The sequence below is a fragment of the Wasmannia auropunctata genome, unplaced genomic scaffold (assembly GCF_000956235.1).
Source record: "Wasmannia auropunctata unplaced genomic scaffold, wasmannia.A_1.0 LD336053.1, whole genome shotgun sequence".
Lineage (NCBI taxonomy): Eukaryota > Metazoa > Arthropoda > Insecta > Hymenoptera > Formicidae > Wasmannia > Wasmannia auropunctata.
Window position 1 is genome coordinate 3,795,363 of NW_012026837.1, and position 20,777 is coordinate 3,816,139.

The following is a 20,777-nucleotide window of genomic DNA, read 5'->3' on the forward strand; positions in this document are numbered from 1 at the left end:
AATTGTTTTGTAACAGAGTATATTTGTAACATGTGTAATTTTATACATTAGGAGTCACTTGCTTTCTTTATAGAGCACTTTATTAATTTTTTGCACTTTTTCGTTAACAATAACGATAACTACACCTAATGAACCGTGCTGCTTGTTAGGAAGACAGGTTGAGTACTCGTTATTTTTCTATAAAGCTAAAATTATTACAGAATATTTAAATATTATGTTTAAAGTAAAATGTTTAAGTATCGCTGTGTATTCTAATTTCGGTAAAAGTTCATTTTTTGATAAATAAAACGTAATACATGCGACATTTCACGCGCTCACTTATTATAAATTTTGAAAAAAAATCCAGTGTACGTCGATACTCTTATTTTAATAAAATGTGTTTTTGAACAAATGTAATCTTTTTTTTTATCGTTTTGCGCATCACTTATAATAGTAGAACAGATAAAAAAAATCTGCACAATAAGGAAATCTAAATATCAAGGCAAATCAGTCAGTCTTATAAGCGCGTCAATGTCAATAAATCCATTGATAACTTCCTCGTTATCTGATATAGCTTTTTCCGTTAATTACATTAACTATAGCCAGTATAATTTTTTTGTGGACAGACTGCTGATATATGTACATAAGATTTTCATTGCATGTAATTGCACGAGATTACTGCTAGTATAAGTGAAGTTTATAAAACCTACATGCGTTACATACCGCAGATTATAATAGAAAGAAGTAGATGTATTTTATTTCTCGACGTTCACAATATTCTGGACGTCATTTTGTACGTCTGACAATAGAAAAACTGTATTAAAATATTTTTACCGAAAATTTACAACAGAACGGAATGGTATCACGATTATCTACACTACGTAACAATGGGTCTGTCTGTTTCAATCGCGCTTTCTTAATTTACTTTCTGCACTTAAAAGGAAACTGGCTTTGGAAGGGTGGGGAAAAAGAACGACGTAAACAAACAGACCTAAATCACTTTCGTAAAGACGGATTCCTGCTCACAGTCTCTATTAATATAATCGACTCACTTGCGCTCGTTAGCGCGTATCCGCTATCATTACTACTAGTGAAATTAAATTTTCATCTTCATTGTCACATCTTTCGCGTGCTCAGTGTGATCATTAATATCACTTATGTAACATAGAGTAACGCGCGAAAAAGAATAGCCTAATTTTATTTTCAGTGTCGACAAGAGTTTTTTTTATCAATAATAAGATTATATATTATGCTTCGCATTCTTAATATACCTACATAACATTCTTAAAAAAATATATAATAAAATAATAAAATAACTTTTCACGTTATAACATTCTTTTATCGGTTAATAAAACTATCGACTTTTAAAGCCAGGCTACTCTTTTTTTTTTTTTTTAAGTGACATCCCATTTGTGTATGTACGCGACATCCTGCTTAGAAATACTGTCTCATCGTTGAGTTGAGCTCGACAAACGAGTCGAGATTCTCGATATGGTGGCATCAGGAAGAGAGGAAGTATATATCGCTAACAGGATGCGGTTCGCACTCTCACTTTATCCCTCAGGTAATTGGCGACCTGCGTCTGCGAGTGTCGGACGGCCAGCTGAAGCGGCGTGATGCCCTCCTGATTTACGAGCAAAGGATCAGCCCCCGCGCCCACGAGCTGTCTCGCGACCGTCATGTGCCCCGTCAACGCTGCCGCGTGTAGCGCACTTTCGCCATTCTGAAATCGTAAAGAAATTAGTTACAGAAATACCAATAGAAATTTACATAGAGAATTGTACATAAAGTTAGAATTGCAAAATACAAAAATTAAAATTAAGATACTTAAAAATTAGCTTAAAACATACACGAATTTTTAGATCGTTCCAAGACTCTCATTGACTTTTTTCTCCAACAGAAATACCAATAGAAATTTACATAGAGAATTGTACATAAAGTTAGAATTGCAAAATACAAAAATTAAAATTAAGATATTTAAAAATTAGCTTAAAATATACACGAATTTTTAGATCGTTCCAAGACTCTCATTGACTTTTTTCTCCAACAGAAATACCAATAGAAATTTACATAGAGAATTATACATAAAGTTAGAATTAAAAAATATAAAAATTAAAATTAAGATACTTGACTATCAAAAATTAGCTTAAAATATTATACACGAATTTTTAGATCGTTCCAAGATTCTCATTGACTTTTTTTCTCTGACTTACCGGGAGCACGCCGAGCGAGGGACGGTACTTGAGCAGCTCGCCGATGACGGCGGTGTGACCCTTGTGGGCGGCTTTGAAAAGCGGGGTTGCGCCGTCCTGCGGAAGAGAAATTATTCGCGATGACAAGCCGCCGTGGCGTGGCACAATAGCGAGAGGTCACTCTCGGGTGATTATACGGAGGTACACGCGATCTATGTACAACACGCTATGTAGACTCACGTGTCTCGTGGCGTCGACCTTCGCGCCGGCTCTCAGCAGCCTCCTGACGACGTGATCGTGCCCCATTTGCGACGCGATCCACAGCGGCGTGGCGCCGTCCGTTCTCGTCGCGTCCGTCTTCGCCCCGTGCTCCAGGAGGACTTCCAGAATGCGGAGGTGACCGTTCTGAGCGGCGATGAACAACGCCGTGGCACCGTCCTGGTGAGTAATCATTTCTTAACTTTCTCTCGTATATTGATATCGCCCTGTTATGCCAGCAACGTGTGTCCCGACTGAAGCGTGTTGATTTCTCTGATAGCTGATATACTTCATAAATTGATAATTTTTTATTTATATTTAATAGAATTAAGAAATCTCCATTATATTCATATAGAGTCAAGCTCTTATTTAAATTCCTTCAGTCGGATACACTGAGAATTAAAAAATTGGCGAGCTGATTGTGGGAGTCGATGCGCTTCGAGCGCGTTTCCTTTACCTTCATATGAGCGTTCGGACTGGCGCCTCTCTCTATTAAGCCCTCCACGACGTCCAGATGACCGTACTGGCATGCGACGAAGAGCGGCGTGCCGCCGTCCTGAAAATCCACGTGGGACACGTGTTAGCGTTTAAAGAGCAGCGAGATCGGATTACGCGCGCGCTAAATAAATATAATAAAGAGCGCGCCTCCGCCACTCTACTTACTATGCTGCACGAATCCACGATCGCGCCGTGCTCCAAAAGCAGGCCCGCGATGTCCATGTATCCGCCCTGGGCGGAGAAGAACAAAGCCGTTGTCCCGGTCTGCGAAACACAAGACGAACGTACGTTATCACAAGTGTGCGATCACACGCGTCGTCTCGGACGACGTTGTGTAGTAAGGTAAACGCACCAGCGACTGTTGATGTTTAGGTAGAAACCATGTATCTATGTCTGGGCATTTACACAAAATTTATTAATCTCAAATGCCTTTTTTATTATAATATCAAAATTTAATTGTGACAATATCTAAAAATTAAAATTAAATTATATTATAAAATTATAATATATATTATGGCATAAAATTAAATTAATTATATTAAATTAAAAAAGTATATTATAAAGATTACAATTAAATTATATTATAAAAAAAGCATTTGAGATTATTTAATAATAAGTTTTTGTGTACGTGTTTCCCGATATAAGTATAATACATGTCAAATCACTGGTCACGTTTATCTCAACACGCATCAGCTGATCCATTTACCTCGAACAGCTCAAATATTTTCTGGAATAAATTCTTTTCAAAAAATAGAATGAGATGTATCCAAAAATATACATCTACATTAGATTTTGCAGAGTTTATAATTGTTACAAACAAAATGAGTGGAAAGAAATTTTTTCTGCAATGATTTCTTTTTTAAATTAGTAATAATTTGTTTTCTCGAAGAAATAAATCTGAATGCTCTTTCTTTTTCTCTCGAAAATTGAAATGCTCGAGGTAAAATTATTCCGCATATCTTGCAGAGTTTAAGGCGGAATATCGCGAGGCCGGAAACTCTTCGCGATAGAATGTAACAATTTCTATACGGGACGCACGAGATAAGCACAGCGAGACGAGAGAAGAATTAAGGAGAGAATCGATAATGCGCAATTTTATCTCCGAGAGGAGAAAAACCCAGCTTTCTACATCTGTCTAGTAGGTAATAATAATAGTAATTTAAACGCTAAATGGAAATGTCTGCATTGTTCGCAAGAAAAGGACTCTCTGATGAAATTGTGAAATTGAAAATATGTAGAATTAGAAAATGTTAGAAATAGAAAATGATCAATAGTCTGTCCATCTTCTGATGAAAAGGACGAAGCGATCTTTTCCGGGTTTATTTCTTCGCGACGTCCCGAAAGATATTCGCGCGCACGTCGAAAGTATAGTATAATTTCATCGTAATTTCCATCACGAAAGATCACGGCATCGCCGGTGCCTCGGCACACGTGCGTTGAATCGCACGGAGGATTCGACGTGACGTCAGTTACCACTTTAGCGATATGCAAATGTCACGTATCTCCCGCGGCCCACCCGCAATTTATGTATATCCACGGTAAATCGACGTAACAGTCGCGGCAATTGCACTGATCGCTGTCATTAACAACGATATCGAAACGGCATTTTATTGATGTGAAAGAGAAAACGTCGATTTCCTTCGAAGCGCAACGGGCACTCGAGGATAGCGATCGAGCTTCTCTTTACGGCTCACTTGTTAGAATTACGCCCAACTTTCCTCCGTCGCTTGCACCTGTATATACACGTATGTATCCCCGTCCATATAACACGGGGAGCTACGATATGTCATGCTTAACGGTAAACTTTAGCGGCGCGAGAACCGGTCGCGCGGAGCGGCCTTGATATTTCGAGCAAATGTCAAATCCGATCTCTTCTGGTGCGAGAAAGATGAGAGAAATTATTGCGAGATACGGCGATTTAGGCCCGGTTTCGCAATTCGCGGTTAATTCGATTTAACCGAGGTTCAACTCGCTTTATCTTTTTCTAATCTAAGAATTAGAAAAAAACAGTAAGTTAAACCGAGATTAAAGTTACTCTTACATTTACGGAACCGGGCCTTATAGAGATTTTTCCATTTATGATCAACACAAAATATATCGCCATCTACAGATAGAAGATATTAAATATTAAATAAAAACTAACATTAATTTGCTAATCTTAATTTAAAAAATTAAAAATTGTAATAATTTTTTTTCACAGCATTGTCCGGCTATTCTCAATCCAATAACGTAAAGGCTATCCTATTGGTGTTATCTTAGAAAACACATCATTGTGATTATTAATAGGTCCATCGTTAGTGCTGAAACTTGGCAGCCGCAAACGATCGATCTGTATACGAAGCGACGTATAGCGCCGTTTTATAATACAATACAACGTTACGTGTCCTTCACCCGATTAAGATAGTGTCTCGCATTAAAGCATGACCATCCGCCCACCGTTGTCGTGCTCGAATCGCGTAAAACTTTTCGAAACTTTCGTCGATCGCAATTCCTGGCTTAACGATTAGTTACGAGATATAACACGGGTCTCTCTCTGGGCTACGCGAGGCAATTAGAACCCAACGTTACGCTTTCACGAGGGGAAGATAAATCCTCCTGGACTGTGTCGGGCGATTTCGATCGTATATGCTAACGGACGCGGGAAAGAGTCGTAAAAGGTAAAATGGGGAGTTCGAGAGGCCGGTTAGAACGAAACGTTTAGTGTTTAGTAAATTACCAAACTCGCAACGGTGCTTCTTGAAGTAAAATGCAGAGCGACTCTTCCTGGAAGCGTGTTAGACCTAGGAAAGAAAATTAAACCGTTCTCTTTCTGACGCGTATAATGCACAACGCAAACACAATGTTCTTAAGACTGCGGAATTTTTCAAAGTACGTTCGCATACTTATAATACTGCAAATTACACTTTCAAATTCCTCGTCCCGTGGCACATAAAACATCTTTCTCTCTCTCTCTCTCTCTCTCTCAAAGAGATCTCTGTAAGTCTCTTAGAGAGTGGCACGCCTGAAGAATTGTAATGAGATTTGTATAAGGAGGGGTCCCCTTTAACGCTATCCAAATCTTTAGAAATAAGAGTATAAACGGGCAGTTTATATTTCTTCACACGTCCATATTTTATTTTATTTAAGACAACATAAAGTCCAAAGATCGAGACACAAGACATTGTTTTAAAGAGACATTTGAAAGACACTTAAAGACGCAAGAGACGTCTAAAAGGCATCGAAAAGACGTCTTACGTCCCGATTTTGGACTTTATGTTGTCTGAGCAATTATACGGCAATTTGACATATTGACCTGTCAATCGCGTGATTTATTTTGCTCTCCTTCGTACACGAAGCCTTAGGCGCGCCGCTAATCCGCCACTGGACCCGACCCGACGCGATCGAGTAAAATGCACTTTCACTGCCGTAAAAGCTCCCGGTCGAGGGAGCGGCGAACTCGGCTAGCTTTATCGGTTATGTACCTGCCGTTCCACACCCTGACGCGAGGCCGATCGTATCTGCGAGAGCCTCAATTTGCGAGATACAACGCAAATTAATCCCTCGATATTACTTCCGGGAGAAAGAGACGACGGGAGGGACCGGAAACTTTAGCTTCCGTTTTCGATCGCGCTGCTTCCCTTTTTCTTTTTATCTTCTTTTTTTACTTTTATTTAATTCCCTCTTCCGCGCGCCACGTATTTGCAACACGTGGCGAATCTTATTCTCGGTTTTTTTTCTGTTCTGCAACTTGTAGCGTATCTCCCTGCCTTGACCGGTGCACACGCCGTGGAGTTACGTGCGCCGCGATGCGTGGCGAACGAAGCGGGGACATAATACCTATCCATTACCGAACCGCAGAAATTCTATAATGCCCGACGATCAACCTGTCACGTTATACTTATATGGCCCGCACCCGCCGCCGATCGGCCCGACGACGACGATCGCGACGGACGGCGCGTTCCTTTCGCTTCGCGCATCGGTGCGATCATGTACGATGAGGAAACGCGCCGCGCAAAAATCCGGTCAGCCCGAGATCAAATGCCCGATACACACACACATACACACACAGGTTTATTCATCAGAGGCTACCAAGTTATCAGGAGTAGGCAACCGCGCTCATCACGTCTGAGCTGATCTCGAAACTAGATAGGTATCTCCATATAGAGGTTTATGTATACTTTTCAGAAAGAAAAATTCGCTTATCTGCTATAGACGCGAAAAATCTACAAGTGTAGAAACGATAAATGCCTCAAAAATCCACGAACGTGCATACGGAACTATATAATCTTGATTAAACATAATAATAAATATCTTGATTAAATAAATAAGAGTGAATTAAGAAATAAATGTTATGCAAATTCCTTTAGCTCTTCTATCTCTCGAAAAATCTGCGGTTTTCACATGTTTTTATACGAATAAACACATGCATTTGTGAAATATTGCAAAAAATCAATATCTTAATACCGCTCGAAAGAGAGGCAGAAAGAGAGAAAGAGAGGTCTGAATTGAAGATCTCATCGTAACCCAGAGAGATGCTCCTCGCTGAATCAGCCACGGCGCGAGCAGCATAGCGGTACCTACCGCGCTTTTACGGCTTACGGATGCAAAACCCCGCCGATTGAGCATCAGTCCCAAGTAGGGCAACGAAAGGTCAGTTATTTTCGTTTGGCGAGCGCGCGGCGTCGATTTTAATTAATTGGTACGGGAAACTGGTACGAGCGATAATTAGCGACAAACGGACGCGCGACACTTTTGTTGTATTGCATTAAACGAGACCGATTGGCGTTGAATAGGGCTTGATCGAAGCTGTACGATCGCTCCAATTAACGTTCATTCATTGACGAGAGAGAGTGTGTCGCAGCTGCACACAAGATCTACAATTTATCGGAGGCTGGAGTCGTCGGGTCGACTCGACAGGTGTCATTCACCCTCGCCGGCGTTGTCCATTTTTAGACGATCGATATAATCATGGGTAGAATTTTTAGAACGCTATCACCTACTGAGAAATCTCTTCCTTTAAATTCTTTCTCTCGCGTTCAAAGATTTGTATCTTCAGTCGTGGAAGTCGCAATAAATATCGGAATTTACGAAGAAATAGTGGAGAAATCCGAGTTTATTTGAAAAGATTATTTAAAAAGATTTACACTTACATAATTAAATATCATACTTATGCAAAAAAAAGAAAAGAAATCGCAGATTGCAAGTCGATTTTACGCAACAGGATATTAAGTATAAAAATTCATGGAAATTTATTATAAATAAAAATAATATATTTCTCAGAACAAGATATTACTTTCCAGCGAGAGATTATTTTCGAGAAAAAACCTGAAGTCGACAGTTTCTCGGAAAAAGTGCGACAGATATTGATAGCGCGGTGCTTTCTCCCCTGATAAATATAGAAGAGATAGGAAAAAAGCACGCTTCACAGCAGGAAGTATAAGTTTACAGCAAAGTAAGTAAAGAAGAAATAAAAAATATATACATATATATATTATCTATCTCCCACACTCTCTAATGTTCTATTAACGAACAACTCGCTGCCGTGCCACACGCGCGCTCTTCCTATAACGTGTTTACGATGATACTCGCGATAGTAGTATGGATAACACGTTTAGATTGTAGACACACCAGTGTGTCAGCGATAATTCTCGAACTTCCAACGTTACCGGCGTTGCGTGTTTTGCACAGGCACTCCGCTATTAAGAGGCACATTAGAACCACGCGAACACGCACGTACGTTACGGCACAAGCTCACGGTATGCCCATGCAGGCGACCTTGAAATATTATAACCCTCGTCCTCCTCGCCTTCCTCACTTCCGCACAATTCATTTTTCTCTCACCCCGCGCGATATTTATATTGCAAGTTTGTTAAACGGGCTCCCCGTCGGGTCACCAAATCAATGCCGCGCGCGCTGAAAGTTCCAACACGGCTCTTAACCAGGATTTGAGGCGAAATGTACGCGAGTTTTCCCCGGCCTCCGTGTAAAATTATCGCTTTACGCCAATTACGGTTTTTTGCCCCGCCGGGGGGGGATTTATTATAGCCGATTGCCGTGCGTACCGATAAATTGATATGGAAATCGAAATGAGATACAATTATCTCCCCGTAAGTAACGGTCGCGGGATCTCGGAGGTATTAATTTAAGAGAGGAACGCGTTTTCCAGTCCATGAAAATGGATCCCTGGATCTCTCGATTGGCGCCGATTGCGTAAGACGAGACGAACGCGCTTAACGGGTTTTTAATGAGGCTTTTTGCGTAATTCTACGCGCGACGCGCCGTCACCGTTTATACGCTGTTTACGCTCAATCACGGAGGAAGAAGCGCCGTACGATCAGCGCGATCTCATCGAACGCGTTACGCTATTCCTATTTCCGAGCACGTTTACTCATCGTGTAGCATTCTCCCCGTCTCTCTTTTTCTCTCGTGCGTTTCTAATAGCGATCATATCCGCCAAGGAAATTGACAACCAGGCGCAGCTGTTTGAAGATATTTAATCAACATATCAAGATTTTTTAATGTTTTCGATATTTTATTAAATGAAAAGTATAAGATTAAAAAAATCGAAATCTGTCGCGGCTTTTGAGATCTTTATTATAAGAACAGATTTTTTTGCGCATAGGAAAAATGATCTGGATTTCTCGATAAAAAAAAAGTATTAATATTAAATAAACTTCGTCGTGAATTTTTACTCTCCTCAATATCCTTTGCTCTATCACTTTTCGAGACACATACCCGGTCCGTCCAACTCTGGCAATCTTGTCATCGATTTGCATACAATACCGTAATTCGAGATGGCACGAGACACCCGAGGGAGAAAGGGAGAAGCGTGGGCACGACGATAAATCCTCTTGGAGGGACTTAAGAAAAAAAAAAGGGATACCCGACAGCTTCCTGGTGCACCGCGTGACGCGACGGGCTTTTTATATCTCGCTGAGAGCGCCGCGTGCGCTTTAAAAGTGATACGACGCGTTGCAAGCCGATGCTTTTTTTTTTATCTCTTCTTTACTTATAACTTTGCTGTAAACCTACTTCCTGCTCCGAAAAGTTTCAAAAATTCTATTTCAATGCCACGATACTCGGAATGAATGGTATCTAAATACTGATTGTGAGTTACACGCTACATTACTCGATGATATTCGACGGTATTTTCGCAGCTAATGATAAGTTCGCGTACGTAAAGTAAGAAAGTCCTCAAAATATCGCTTATCGCATCAATGACTATATCTTACACGATTTTGTTGTTAGTAAGAGATAAACTATACGTCACAGATAAATCTCGTCTAACATTCTCATTTTATGGTCGACTTGCGAACAGGTAAATTGAAAAATTAATAACTGTCAAGCTGGTCTCTCCTCCAATAAATACAAATGAGAGCAGGCGTACTAATCTTTTAAATTGTCGCCCTGTATACTATTAATAACGTATAATTAATTAATAGTAATTAATAGTAATTAATAACTGCATAATATTAATACGCTATAATTGCAGCATACTATATGGATTTTTGGCCATTAACGAACGCGGGGCGAACACGCGTTGTCTATGGCGAGACTTCATTTATTTCTTACGGGGATAATCCATTCATTTGCACAGATATAGTAAGCTCGATATTTTTGGTAGCGATCGCTTTGGCGCTTCTAGCGCTCACAGCATGATCGCTTCGACCTTGTTTATTAAATATTAAACAAATGACGCTTATAAGTGCCGTAAGGGCCAAACCGAACGCAACCTTTGACATAAAGATCAGAACTTACCAGTCTTTTGGCATTGGCGTCCGCCCCTTGGTGCAGCAGCTCGGTCACCGCGTCGATGTGACCACCGGCGGCGGCCAATATCAAAGGCGTCGTGCCGTCCTGAAAGAAGACCGACCTCGTTTGCAAAACTTCGGACGCTCCGACGAGTTCAATTCAGACGCGAAACTTTCTCGCCGGTGAACGCTATCGGCGTATGTGTGCCGGTGTGTATTTTCTAATCGATCCTTTTCGCGAGCTATTATAAATGTTCGCGCTAAACGTTCTAACGGCTAAAGGTCCACTAATGCAATTAGCACACGTGTATCAATGTGTACAGTCGCAGTATTTCGTCAAGAAGCAACGATATACGTATACAAAAGGATATTCTCTCGTGTTACAAACGTTGCTTAAAAATATCGACGAGTAACGCAAAGTTTCTCTCGCATGTTCGGCGTTTCGAAATAGAAAAAAAAGAATCGCGAATGGCAGGAAGTGCCATAAACGCTTGATGACCGAACGGACGCGTGACGATTCGATTCGGCCCCGACACTGACACAATTCCACGTGGACGAGCTCGCAAAAAAGAAAAAAAAAAAAAGAAAAATGCGACGTCGGCAATAAAAACGCGCGGTAATCCAGGCCCGAAAAGTGGCACGATTAGGTGTCCGCGCTGATCTAATAAACCACTTTCGTGACGCGCGGAGAGAAGAGTAACGTTACTCGTGTTGCTCGCCGTCGTTTGCATAATGAGTCGACCGACGAGCGAGGAGAGAAAATCGCCGGTGAATCGCGCGATATCGCCTGATCTATCGCGCGCGAGGCCAATTGCAATCAGGAGCGCGGGTTCCGGTCTAATCGATTTCCGCGGCGAGTAATCTCAGGCGGTTCGTGTATTGTCTCGCGCTGACGAACCGATTTTCAGCCGATAAAACCAATCACGTATCCACTTCCAGGATAACGGCGCGTATTATCATCTTCATGTAAAGCGAATAGCTTTCTTTCAATTTCTTTTTTTCCGAAATTCCAAATGCTCGACAAAAAATGCTCGATGTTTTTCCGTAGCTGGCGGTCGCGGATCGTCGCGAAGCTTCCGTTTTGGAAAGCCGTGTCCGAGAAGTGGCCACGAGATATAGCGAGATCTTACTTCGGAAACTGAGAGCATTGCACGCGGTACTGACCTTGTCTTTGCAATCAACGTGAACGCGTCCGGAGTCCAATAGAACGCGAAGACGCTTGGCGTCCCCGCGTGCCGCCGTCAGATGCAGCTCCACGTCCCAAGGCGATTCTTTCTGAAAAAAAGCGACAATTAACAGGTTAATAAAATGCTAATTAAATTCTCGTTTCTTGCGTTTACGTAAGGCGGTTAGACGGTCGGTGCGTGTCTATCAGCGGACGCGGCAGTGTCTAAAAGTTTATTTGTATATACGTCTCGAGAATTTATTGAAACCATTAAAATCGTGATGATGTAAAATTCAGAAGTCCGATGCGGAAACCTACTTTCTTTCAATTTAGAAAATCTTAAATTAATTAATTGCAAAAGTTACGTTTATTACTAAAGCACAAAAAGTTTGTATAATTAGCACAAATCCAAAATTAATTAAGAAAAAAGACCAATTATTTATTAAAAATCAAGATAAATTTTGAAACTAGAACAATTTAATTTAATTTGATCCGATTTGGAATAATCCCAATCTCTCTTTAGATTCCTAGAAAATTTATTTGTAGCTTTTATTTTAACTTTTCATGTTCACTTCATATAAAATCAATTTCAAGATTAATACAACGCTATATAAATTAATATGAAGCAAATCGCGGTTGACTCTTCAATTACCGTTTATCGAAGGATAAATTCACGCGTATCCAAGTCTTTCCGGTATTCAAATAATGTGGAAAAACTTATTCCTGCTATGTCAAATCGAGGCCCGAATATATGAGTCGTGTGTGACTATATATATATATGCAACTGTAAATATGGGATGAGCTTGTCGGATCGTTCGGCCCATCTAAAAAAAAAAGCTCGTCAAATATTTTTAGCGCCTCCATAATCTCAGATATGCTCGCAGTTGTCATTGGGATCGATTTTCCTCGAGACCGAAGATCCGGCGGCCTTTATTCTCCGCGTTTACGACTTCTAACGGTGAACACGCGACGCGAGTGTTATCCAGCGCGAGTGTCCTCGCAGTCGACGACGATCGAAATAATACATCGACCTTCGCTTTTGAGTGTTTATGGAGTGATTCGACTCGCGTCGAGTTGTGCAGATAACACGTTCGTGGAGAGAAAGAGAGAGAGAAACATCCCGCGTGATTTCTCGAGGAATTAAATGCCTGTATCCTCGACGCGTCGCACTCGTGGATTTATATCTTAACGGAACTCGCACGCTCCGAAATATTTCGTGGAATTCCACGGACGGGCAGGGGAGAAATTTGGAATTTTAGGCCCGATATCTGTAGCGTTGTATCCGTTAGTCTACCGATTCCGGACGCGCGTCACGGATCGCAAACGTAAAATTGTAGAACGCGTCGGGCTGTACGCTCAATGGCGCGGAAAAGTCTTATTACAGGATTTTGCGGTGATTCTATACCGTAGCACACACAGCAAGGAGCGTCTCCTTCGGATATGTAGAACACGGGAAACAAATTGTCCCGTATCACGAAAATGCAGTGCGGTATATCGTGACGCTTTTATCCGCTAAAACATTCCATGGCCACGATAACATTTAACTTTCCAATAATTTTTAAAATATAAAGCTAGACGTAAGCGCGTCTCTTTCAGAAACTAATACAGTTTTATATCATCGATCATTTGAAAGTATAACAATTAAATACAAAGTTTAAGAAGAAAAACAAAAACTAAAAACGTACATTCATATCTTTTTAGCATTGTAATTTTTGCGATATTATAGAAGATAATTTTGAAATATAATTATAATTATTAGAAAAGAATATTAAATATAATTATAAAACTTGTTAGAATTTTTAAGTCATGGAATTCAAAAATATAAAACACTAAATGTTATATAATTATGGTACTACAATAATCAGCATTGATCATTACATCTAATTGCGAGAGGTGAAACATATTTGTCCTCCTAAATTGCTCAAATCGTACCGCGAGTCAAACCGCCAGCTGTTCCTCATCCAAGCAGATCTTTCTCAGTACTCAATAAATAGACGATTTATCCTAATTACGCGCACATACGTGAGTGCGTACGTGTAATTTATATATAATATAGTACCTAACTGCACTCGGAGTATACAACTTTGAGATAAAACCTGTACGACATGTAATATATGTACTGATACAGAACCTGTTCCATAATTGAAAGTTATAAAGTTATTAAATTATTATAAATTCATAATTTAGATTTTAAATTCCAATTGATACATATATATGTATCCTTGTATCCTATTACGTGCCTAAAAGCTAAAAGTTTCACGTCGGACAACACATGTCCTTGGCAGCGATAATTTCCGAAGCGCAGCTTTCGCGGAGCTGCACTTTTCTCCGCAGTCTCGACTGTAATTAGCGCGCGTTGCCGACGATTAAAGCTTTATTAAAATATCAAAACGACGCAACCACTGAGAATCACCGCCGATGCGCCGCATCCTTGCGTGCCTTTTTCCCTGCATGTACATACATACCTACATTCGCGCTGCTCTAATATGTATTGGAATTTCAAACACTGTGTAGTTGAAACTACCTTTCAGAATCCAGCTCGAAGCATTACAATATCAGTTTCCATTGAATTTAAAACCCTAGACGATCTGCGGCTTAGCGTCAAATGCCGGGATAGAATTTTTTATGTTTATATATCATACATTTTGATGTACATGCTTGCATTTTAATATACGTTACATTTTGCGCGTATTCCGATTCTTCAAATGCTACATCTATAAAACTCTAAAATTTAAAAAATGATTAATTATGTATCTGCAAAAATTAAAATTAAAACCTTTCCTGAATATTTGTCATTACTTTAATGTAATATAAAAAATACGCACCGTATAATTTAATCGTTACATTCATTATAGGAACGTCGTAAATACGTCGAGAAATAAATTACGGCAAGAGGCAGCAGCGCGTATAGATCTCTCGAATTTTTGCGACTTGCGTCGCAGGACTTATCAGCCAGTTGTTAACAAGCTCAATTTGAGAAGTCTGATGTAGATCTTACATAATGCAGATATGTAAAATATGATGAACAAGCTGTTAAGCACGCCCCGCCGACGGCGACGGGTCCGGCTTTAGAGAGCGGACTCTATACACACCGTTCGATATTATGCAACGCATGTCACGAACAATATCGCGCTGATAATAACGTCCATAGTCCGTAAACTCGAGTACTCGTTGAAACTATACTTACTTATATGACAATTATTGCGATTGCAATTGCCAGCGAATTAAGGATCGTCGTACGCAGCGCGGCGCATTCCGGCGTTTGTCGCTCGATCTCGGCTGTAGAAAAACCGTCGGGGATAATAATCGACCGTCGTATCTTCGCGGTTGGTTTTTCTGACCGGGGAATATCCGGGTCGCGGCAGGCGGGCGCGATCGAGCGACAAACACCTTCTTCACTTTTTCGTTTTCGATCGCGCGCTCTCGCGCCGTCAAGCAAGCAGGTGCGCCCATTCATCGTCGCGGACTAGAAATAACGCGAGCGCGCGCTATAACGTGAGATAAGACGCACGTGTATTTCTTGTCGCGCTTATAATAGAGGTGCACGCGTCCTTGGAGCTTATATCTATAATATAGTTTTTCGCTCGCCCAATACGCGAATCATTCTCGATGTCGCGCAGCGCGACGAGCGACGGGTTCGAAAGAAAAAAAAAAGCCTGAAGGGCCGATCGCGATAACAGCGATGATTTTCCTCTCTCTCTCCGGAAGAAAAAACAATCGACCCATCGGAGAGATAAAAGCGCAGCGACGATAAACGATAGAGCGAGGAAATGAACCACACAGGAGGCTGCAATAACATCGACCCTTTTTGCAGGGTCGACGCTAATCTAAATTAAATATTTCTCGCAAATGGGTGAAGATCAAGTACCTTCATCTAATACACGTACTGGTCTAATGTGAATCAAAGGATTTTATACTTGGAGGAATTTATGGAGATTCCGACAATACAGAATTTATCGATTGTAATCGCGTACAGATTCGTACTCGATGAATTATGCATAAGCCATCGCGATAAATTATGCGATCGAATCCAACTTTCGATAATAATAATAAAATTGAATATAGGAGAAGCTCTGCAAAGGGTTTTAATCCTGTTCATCAATTCATTAATCCGAATGTTCAAAGAATTCTGTTCAGTCTGCGAATCAGGAATAAATTGAGTAACAAATTGTAATTGTTTCATTGAGGGAACGAGCCTCAAACAGGGAAGTATAAGCGAATCAGTTTCCAGCTGAAAAGAGGCTGATTTTAATTTCGGATGATACGGAAGGATGCAGGCAAAGCGGGTGTCAATTTTTCCACCAACTACATGATCATTAAAAATTTTTCCTATAACAACATAATTATCTATCCTACAGATCCTGTTCAACAACTGCGGACGCGAGTATCCTTCCAAACTTTCACGTACATACATCGGGAGAGGAGCAGGAGACGGCGTCCCGGGAGGCTGGGGGAGGAATGTTCCCCCGCAGGGGAAAGGGTAACATCACGAATCTCGGCCTCTCCGCGCACTCACCTTCATGGACATGTTGGACCGCTGCCGTGCGTGTGCCTCGATCAATCACTCGGTCAGTCCTGCCGAAGCGCATCGCACGTCCTGCCGCCGTCGAGCGAGCGAACGCACGCACGCACATACATCACATATACAAACAACCGCCACCGGTCCTTCCAGCGCGAAGCGCGCCCCGCTACTGAATCGCGAGCCACGAACGCGGCCTGTTTTGAAGCACCGCCGCTCTCGCCAGGCCAGGGTGTTCCGTACGCAAGCGATGAACGACGTCGTCGGCGCCGTCGGCGGTCGGCCGACGAATTGCATCGCCCGTGCTCGTAGACGACGGCACGTGTACAGGGTGTCCCAAAACACTTAATTAATATTTCAAGGCGTGGAAGAGAATGAAATTTTGAACTTCAGACCATTTTTTATTTACACAGTTATTAATGAATAAATTTAATCAATCAGATTGCGCTTAGCCGGAATACGGAATAGAAGCATAATGACGTGCCGCTCTTCGCGCTTACTTCTCTTGATTAAAATTTTCTAATTTTTCATAATAAATAAGTAAATGAATAAATAATGTAGGTAAATAAATAAATAAATAAACACACAAATAAATAAATAAGTAAAAATAAATTACGGTTCGAATTTTATCCAATTTCTGATTATCTTTATTTTTATTTATTATTTACTTATTTCAATAAGGGAAGATTTAACGACCAAAAAACGAGCAATAATAGATTTTTAATAAATAAATAATAAATAAGAATAAATCAGCAATTGGATAAATTTCGAACTGTAATTTATTCTTATTTATTTATTTGTGTGTGTTTATTGATTTATTTATTTACCTACCTTATTTGTTAATTTATTCATTTACTTATTTATTAATATGAAAAATTAGAATGAAATTTTAATCAAGAGAAATAAGCGCAAAGAGCAGCACGGCATACGCTCCTACGTACTCCGGTTAAGCGCGATCTGATTGATTAACTTTATTAATCAATAACTCTGTAAATAAAAATAAATGGTCTGTGAGCCAAAATTAGTAAAGGAACTTTTAGTTCAAAATTTTATTATTTTACACGCCTTGAAATATTAATTTAAAGACTTTTGAGACACCCTGTATAGTATAGCACGTAATCGCGAATGTACGGAGCGCAACGCGCGCAGCCGGCGCAGCGCACGGCGTCGACGGACCGCCGCGAGCATCGAAAAGGGGCGAGGAGGGGAAGGAAGGACTGCAACAACGAAGTGCACGATCTTCTCCGTCGGCTCTTCTCGCGCATGCGCCGTGATGAAATTTTAGGCGAAAAATTGTCGGGCGATTTAATATATGTGCATATAAGTGTCAATTTGAATTTCAAATCTGATTGTGGATTTCTCAGCAAAACGCGAGATAATTGATTTAATAACTTTCAGGATTGTAGGACAGGCTACGTTCGATGTCAAAGCCCGATGACGTCCTGCCCCTCCTCCTCCGAATGTATAATTACTATAATAAATATGTGTATATAAATTAATTTATAGTAATATAAATATTTATTAACAAAATTTATAGTAATAAATTAATAAAAATCCACAGGAATAAATATTTACTTTTTAAAAATTTGCTACGATTGATTTGCGCGCATCTACACGTTTTCGTATCTTCTTTTTAAATATATATGTTATTACGTTTATAATCGATAACGATGTTTATAAGTATAATTTGAAGCGATATTCTGTATCTAATACCGAGGATTATCCAGGTAGAACAAATTGGTCCATAGACGTCGAATCGACTACGTCTATGGACCGCAATCTGTTCTGCCTGGGTTTGGTTATGTCAATAACATATGATATGTCAATAATAACATATATTTATCGTTTGATCGATAAAGCCAAAACAATTCTGTCTAATATATAATATAATTATGAAATAGACATCATATGCGCGATTAGAGGATTAAATACGTAAATAAAAATTAGATTATAAAAACTGCAATTATGAGGACGAATTACACAGCTAGAAATCTTGTCTTAAAGCAACTGATCGCTGAGTAAATTAATCGAAGCCGTTTTTAAACGTTCGATTTGTAATAATATTCATGATCTCTGCGAATTACGTATATACATACAAAAATCAGTAAGTTATACATACGTGTGCGGTAACACTGTGGTAGCAACTGGCAAGGCTTGGGCGACGTTCGCATCTGTCTTCCCTCTTTCTCTCTTCAATACTAATTACATGTCCGTCTCTTTCAAGTGTACAAAGTGCAGCACGGTACTGCAAGGAGCAGTTCCCGGCGCGTCGGCGCAGCTGGTGCGCGCAGTCACTCCAATCAGAGAGGATCCGAGAGCGGACATGCCGGGCCTTTTGGCTGTAACGCTAAAATGCCCTTGCGCACTATCGCCCTCTGAAGAAGTGGATCCAAATTACATAGCAAAATCCAAGATTTCTGCACAATTTGTGGTGCGTGTCCGTACTAAATTCACTTTTCGAGTCTACTGAGTCTTTATTCTACGAAAAATTACGCATTAGGAAGTATATTTCCTTACTTTCTAATGCGTAATTTTTCGAAAATAAAGCTCCAGCAGACTCGAAAAGTGGATTTAGCACGGACACGCACCACAAATTGTGCAGAAATCTTGATTTTGCTATGTAATTTGGATCCACTTCTTCAGAGGGCGATAGTAGCGCGAGGGCATTTTAGCCAAAAGGCCGGCACGTCTGCTCTCGGATCCTCTCTGCTCCGGTCCTTCTGTTCCGTAGCCATCTTGAGCGATCGACGTGTGCCGATTGTAAGCGACAGGTATTTACGAGATAATTGACGCGGCTGCGTTCTCTTCGCTCGAGGAGCTAATCCCCCGTTTTACGGTATCTGTTGCAGCTGAAAAGAAAAATGGAGAACGATTTGGGAAATCTGGTCGACTTGTACATCCCGCGAAAATGGTAAGACGCAAACGCACGTGGGTGCCGCAAGATAGTTTTCGTAAACTTTTGTGCCGCGAGCGAGCGAGAATCTCGACGTCCCGATGTCCGATGTCCAATTCGCCGCGTTTTCAATTTTTTTTATGCAATAAGATTTCCGATCGACCGTACCGCGTGCGAGAGACACGCAGCGAGCTCGCAGTAAGTGAGGTTAGATTACCGCGAGTGAAGTGACTCCACACAGATCTGTCAATACCTGCCGACCGAGGGGTCGAGTCCCTTCTCAGCTGTCCCGTCCTGTCCGTTTCCACGTTCAAAGCGAAATATACGTACTTGTAGACAGATAGAATAATTGCGGGAGGGCGAAATAGGCGGAAATGCGTGTTCCTGTCGAAAAGAATGGACTGTGTGAATCACTGGTTTTTTTCCCTCTGTCGCAGCTCGGCGAGCAACCGCATCATCCACGCCAAGGACCACGCGTCTATACAGCTGACTCTGGCCGATGTCGACCCGGAGACGGGACGCATGACCGACACCCACAAGATGTACGCAATCTGTGGAGCGATTCGTCGAATGGTGTGTTTACGTTACTGCATGCATGCAGATATATATATAGATTTTATATACATAATTTATTTCTTGATACTTTCCGAATATATAAAATTATTATATTGATATTAAAATGACATAATATATCTGCGAATGATAATATCAATATTGTAATGATATAAATTTATATTAAATCTCAAATCTTGTCAATTTTATGTTTACAGGGAGAATCCGACGACTGCATAGTGAGATTGACAAAGAATGATGGGTTATTGTCAAAAAACTTTTAATCTAAATTATGTAAGAAATTGATTTTCAATAAATTAAAAAAGCTAAAACTAAGTTGACAATTATTTTTCTAAAAACCTTTGTATATATATTTATTTTTAATATTTACTTAGTTTTATATTATATTATTTCTTTATTTTTATTTAATATTTATTATACTGATAAGGTAGGCCGACATGTACATTTTAACAATCGTGCTAAAATGTAAATAAATAAAATAAGTTCCACTCTTGAATTGCATTCTGCATATATATTCGAGCTTTAATTTCGATTTTTTTATATGATACAATTACATACAAAATTAAATACAACTGCACACAAAAGAAATAATTAAAAAATATAAATAAATAAATAATTCTATATACGCAGCTCACTTGTATAAGCTATTATCTGAAATAGTTATCCATTAAATAACAAGCTATCTACGAGGTACAACAATATAGTTAGATCTTTTCAGCTGCAGGTCTGTATAAATTATGCATTATTAAATTTAAACAATTAAAAAATGCTTAATAGAATACTTAATACTTATATTTAAATATTATAATAGACATTTTTTACGAATAATTTCCAATTAAAATTTTGAATAAATAATCAACTTTTAAAAACCAGAGTACGAATTAAAATATAATGTGGGCAACTTTAAACATATTATTTATAGCATTGGGATGGGATGAATTATTGCCTGCGTATATTGTATATGACATTT

At 40.0% G+C, this 20,777-nt stretch overlaps 2 protein-coding genes across 3 annotated transcripts; one reads left to right on the plus strand and one right to left on the minus strand.

Moving 5' to 3' along the window:
- Positions 1 to 2: 2 nt before the first annotated feature.
- On the minus strand, positions 3 to 16,520 carry LOC105451133 (ankyrin repeat domain-containing protein 29). Its single transcript, XM_011691403.1, has 8 exons — positions 16,339 to 16,520; positions 11,822 to 11,932; positions 10,665 to 10,763; positions 3,093 to 3,191; positions 2,887 to 2,985; positions 2,412 to 2,609; positions 2,193 to 2,288; positions 3 to 1,702 (listed from the first exon to the last, which is right to left on the minus strand). The coding sequence occupies exons 1-8, from the start codon at positions 16,348 to 16,350 to the stop codon at positions 1,505 to 1,507; spliced, it is 912 nt and encodes a 303-aa protein (XP_011689705.1). The 5' UTR covers positions 16,351 to 16,520; the 3' UTR covers positions 3 to 1,504.
- Positions 16,521 to 19,027: 2,507 nt separating this feature from the next.
- On the plus strand, positions 19,028 to 20,122 carry LOC105451138 (40S ribosomal protein S21). 2 transcript variants are annotated; one of them, XM_011691408.1, is made up of 4 exons: positions 19,028 to 19,112; positions 19,191 to 19,252; positions 19,672 to 19,807; positions 20,005 to 20,122. In XM_011691408.1, the coding sequence occupies exons 2-4, from the start codon at positions 19,203 to 19,205 to the stop codon at positions 20,068 to 20,070; spliced, it is 252 nt and encodes an 83-aa protein (XP_011689710.1). In that variant the 5' UTR covers positions 19,028 to 19,112; positions 19,191 to 19,202; the 3' UTR covers positions 20,071 to 20,122. The 2 variants fall into 2 exon arrangements, with proteins under 2 accessions (XP_011689710.1, XP_011689711.1); XM_011691409.1 differs by having other exon boundaries at positions 19,037 to 19,101.
- Positions 20,123 to 20,777: the final 655 nt, after the last annotated feature.

Excerpts from the sequence above, each read along its gene's own strand:
- LOC105451133 (XM_011691403.1), bottom strand. Across the intron at positions 10,764-11,821 it reads ACGTTGATTGCAAAGACAAG|GACGGCACGACGCCTTTGAT; the intron begins GTCAGTACCGCG and ends GTCTTCTTTCAG. Across the intron at positions 3,192-10,664 it reads ACGCCAATGCCAAAAGACTG|ACCGGGACAACGGCTTTGTT; the intron begins GTAAGTTCTGAT and ends TGTGTTTCGCAG.
- LOC105451138 (XM_011691408.1), top strand. The coding sequence starts at position 19,203 with ATGGAGAACGATTTGGGAAATCTGGTCGACTTGTACATCCCGCGAAAA. Across the intron at positions 19,253-19,671 it reads TTGTACATCCCGCGAAAATG|CTCGGCGAGCAACCGCATCA; the intron begins GTAAGACGCAAA and ends CCTCTGTCGCAG. Across the intron at positions 19,808-20,004 it reads GTGGAGCGATTCGTCGAATG|GGAGAATCCGACGACTGCAT; the intron begins GTGTGTTTACGT and ends TTATGTTTACAG.